Below are 4,220 nucleotides of genomic sequence, written 5' to 3' on the forward strand. Positions count from 1 at the left end.
TGCTCAAGTATGTTGTATATTATTTGTCTTTTGAAGTTTCTTTTGCTGACGGTCCACAAACGTTCGCGTCCTCCTCTTGTGAGTTCATAGGGTTTCCATAACAAGAGTTACCTTCTTCTGTTTACAAACACATATGTATTCACTCTATATTGTGTTTTTTCCATCCCTAATAAAAAAAAATTATATGGATAATTCTGCAAAATCTCAAGAGATTGTGCGTCTTGATATGGAGGAAGACACTCAAGGACATGAGTCAATTCAAGAGCTGGTTCTAAAGAAAATGCTTGAAATAAAGGATCACAACTCTTGGATTAATGACTCTGTCAAGGATTTAATTTGTTCTCAGAACAATACGAAGGTCGAGCTTGCAAATCTTCACTTGCAAATAAACCATCGCTTAGATGGTCAGGACAGAATCCTTGCTAATCATAATATTCTGATACAGAATCAGAAGAAGCTCATCATGGACTGCGTCAAGGCTAGACAGCTTGATCGGGTTGTTGATCGTAAAGTTTGTATTCTAACTCATGAACATGGTGTGTCTACGGTCAAGAAAGTAAAGGAAATCAGTGACACCTTCTTTGATGGATTCATTGAAAAGTATGAGGTTCTCAATGAACTCTGATTTCAACTATCTAATAAATCTTCAATTGAGAATCTTATTTTCTTGTTTTATTTAGAAGAATAACTAGAGCTTGGAATAGCCATTATTGTGATTACACATAGCTATGTCCAACGTTTTCATCTTCATGTTTTTAGGTTTATTTGTTTAAATTCTAAAATAATTTAGAAGATGATTTTTGCAGTATTAATCTTTATAGTTTTATATATTGCAATTTGTTATGGTATATGTGTGTTTGCATCCGTGAACTATGATTGTCCCATACCTTGTCAAAAGTTAAGTCTTTCGTATATCGATATGCATGTATTGATAAAAGAATGAATGAGCTTTTGACATTACAAAAGTTTGAAGCCTATTATGTCTTTACTGATGGAAAATAGGATGAACTTTTGTTTACGAGGATTATGTCTATTGTATGTCATTGTGCAAATAGTGATGGAAAATAAAATGAATCCTTGTCTATTCCGCAATATTGATCTTCCCTGATCCATATTTTATGTATATACTGTGCGTCTCCGAAAGTTCTCTTATGTTGAGCATTTCCGATTAGATTAATCATGGGTTTTCTTGTGGTTAATTTAATTGAGTATTTTTTGGATTCAAATTCATATTCGTATGTGATTTTTTATGTCCAAAGAAATCCTTCTTTTCTCTTGAAATTAAGGTCGCTCTTGTTGTTCTTTCGGGAATGACATTTTATGGGGGAGAGTTCTTAATTGAACTTGTGCTTAATTTCTAAATCTTTGTGGGGAGTGGGGATGTGGAATATTTTAGGGGTTATCTTGTATCTTTATAAACTCCTTGATGAAAGCATTTAGCTTCGGCTATATGATTGCATCTAAATAATTTGATATGTGCTTTCTTTTGGTCATGAAATGTCTCTATGGAAATTTTCATTAGGATCTCATTTTCGTACCTTTGCCAATTTTATTGACAAAAAGGGGGAGAATTAATGTGTAGTTCACACTACAAATACATATGGTTTTCGGATCATTATGTAAGGGGGGAGTGGTTTCCATGTGAGATGGAGTATTGACTAAGGGGGAATGATACATATCACCATAGTATTGTTGTCGAAGTTGTGATACAATTGAACTTTGATGTTGTGTAATAATACTATGATATTGTGTAACAATGATTGAGAATTCTTGTTTTATCATTGTTATATCTACGGATTTTCAACAACGATGATGCTAAACTTACAACCTTTGGAATCATTGGAGTACTTGGAAGTGACGAAGATTTCGAGTAATGTTGAAGATTAGGCATGTGGAATAGGAGCTACAAAAGTTAATTTATCTATTTTTGTATTCCATATGTATTAATAGTTTTGTTACTAAAATTGACAAAGGGGGAGATTGTTAGAGCACTGCTCGGTCGAACTCGCATGCGTTGCTATCTCAAGCATGTTTGTCAATGTTAGTGATCAAAACTATAAATCTTGATTTGTAGTCTACTATAGCTAAGTCTCAGACTAGGATAGAAAGTTTAGTTGAGCTCAAGAACTCCATGGCGATCATCATACAAGATGAAGAACTACTCAAGGAACTGGTGGAACTTTATCGACTAAAAGGTATGTGGAGACTTGAACTTATATATCACTCAAAAGTCTATCTACTCTATCTCCTATCTTGAGACGAAAGTCGTTTTTCTATATAGACTTTGATTATACACATTTGTTATTTCGAGCCGAGTTTATCTCGCTTAACTATTTCTCGAAATTGTGTTGGTTAGCTTTCGCTTTGGCCAAGTTCATCTTTACCTAGTGACGAAAGTCATATTATGTTTCAATTACTTTAAAATGGCTTTGACGAAAAATAGTTGGTGAACAAAAACTATATAACGTCCTCTAAGAATGTTTCAATGATTGAAATGAGAGTTTAGATTATATAACCACTAGATCTTAACCCGTGCCGTAGCGACAATGGGCATATTTCAATAACGTACCGATTGTTCAGTGATGTAGGAATGCCCTATTCTTGTAGTCTTATTTGTAATTTCATTGTGGTAATTAAAACTCTCCTTATATTTTGGAGTTACTACTTTTTATTAAACATGAGTAGTTTCAAAAATGAATAGTATTTACGGATGTAATTTCCAACCATAGAATGCATTCGCCTTATGGTAACATTTTTCTTTTTTTCCTTAAGATTCTAAAGTAGCGCTCCTAGAATTTTCGTTCCATTCATTTATTCAAACACTTCCAAAGTATTTTCACCCCATGGGTTTATTCAAATCAAAACTCACTATTAGTTTTGAGATGGATGTTGACATATTTGACAAATCAGTGAACCGAACTTCCAATAAATTTATTAAAGAACAAAAATATTTATCAAGGACGAACAACGGTGCTCGTCATTTCAGTCTCCCCCCAAGTCCCAATTGAAAATAAATTGTGAAATAGAGTATCCCCTGAATGAGATATCATTAGAACCCTGGAGAATGAGACTGTTACTGACAATATTAGATAATATTTTTGCTTGCTTCACATACAATCTAGCACTGCCTTCTTCCATATCTCCCAAACTACTGCACACAGAACCTTCGCACCAATAGTTCTATGCCTTGTAGCTTATTATAGCTCAAACTTCAGATTGAGTTTGAACACCCCTTGACAGCACCCAGCTTAATCCCAAGGATAAAATGAAGAAATTTCAAACAGTTAAAGCAAGCTCATAATGTATCAGCATGACACTTGTATCTTCCACTTCCGTTGAACACAACAATCATACATAAAACAGTACTTGGACTCCCTAATACGCTGAAACGTCACTCTTGGAGGCAAAACATTATGAAAAATTGACTATGCTATACAAGAACCTTCAATATGTAACCACTTGCTCCAAACCAAATTGTTAAACGACACCACTGCCATTTCTTTAACTTGATCCAGCACCATCCCTTTTTATAATACGCCAGGACTAAAGTTCCCTTCTAGCTGGTCCACCCCATTAGGATTTAAAGTAATGTTTCTCAGTTCATTTCAAATGTATTCATATTGACATATATCCAAGAATTGGAAAAAAAACTGCACGGCATATCTAGGTCTCACCAGATGAACACCAGCGAGCACAATAAACACATATCCTTACAGGTTCCCGGTAAGCTCAGAAGTGGACTCACCCCATAGTGTGACCTTAAGCTTCACACCGCTGTTTTCAGACGAAACATGTAACTGGGTGAGGTAGGCATAACCGTTAAAGACTAACCAAATTCATATCACAGGTGTTAACTGATTTTTTCTCGAACCAACCTTATGTTTTCCAGTGTTAGTTCACGCATGAAACATGCGTTGCCAGAAGTTCGCTTAAGCTGCTGCAAGTTTGTGTGGATGGTTAACACGCCTACAACATCTGCAAACAACAATAAGGAAATATTAGGTGATTTAAGCACAATTTGGGAAGCAACAGATGTAATATTCAATGAAGTCACCAGTAAGGTAAGTATTGGCGGTAGCAGCTGCAAGGTCCTCAAACTCAGTGAAAGTGAACTTGTGGCGAGGCATCGACGCACCGGTGGTTTCAAGAGGAGTAATATCGGTATTCCAGTTAAAGTATGCGCGGTAGTCATTCTGGGTGGGGCGGAACATTTTTTTTTT

The 4,220-nt window shown here is 35.4% G+C and overlaps 1 protein-coding gene across 1 annotated transcript; it reads right to left on the bottom strand.

Moving 5' to 3' along the window:
• Positions 1 to 2,904: 2,904 nt before the first annotated feature.
• LOC113342125 (replication protein A 70 kDa DNA-binding subunit E-like) lies at positions 2,905 to 4,214 on the bottom strand. Its single transcript, XM_026586769.1, has 3 exons — positions 4,055 to 4,214; positions 3,876 to 3,975; positions 2,905 to 3,774 (listed from the first exon to the last, which is right to left on the bottom strand). Exons 1-3 carry the CDS (start codon positions 4,209 to 4,211, stop codon positions 3,711 to 3,713), a joined length of 321 nt encoding a protein of 106 aa, XP_026442554.1. The 5' UTR covers positions 4,212 to 4,214; the 3' UTR covers positions 2,905 to 3,710.
• Positions 4,215 to 4,220: the final 6 nt, after the last annotated feature.

This window comes from Papaver somniferum, unplaced genomic scaffold (genome assembly GCF_003573695.1).
Source record: "Papaver somniferum cultivar HN1 unplaced genomic scaffold, ASM357369v1 unplaced-scaffold_3329, whole genome shotgun sequence".
Taxonomy (NCBI): domain Eukaryota; kingdom Viridiplantae; phylum Streptophyta; class Magnoliopsida; order Ranunculales; family Papaveraceae; genus Papaver; species Papaver somniferum.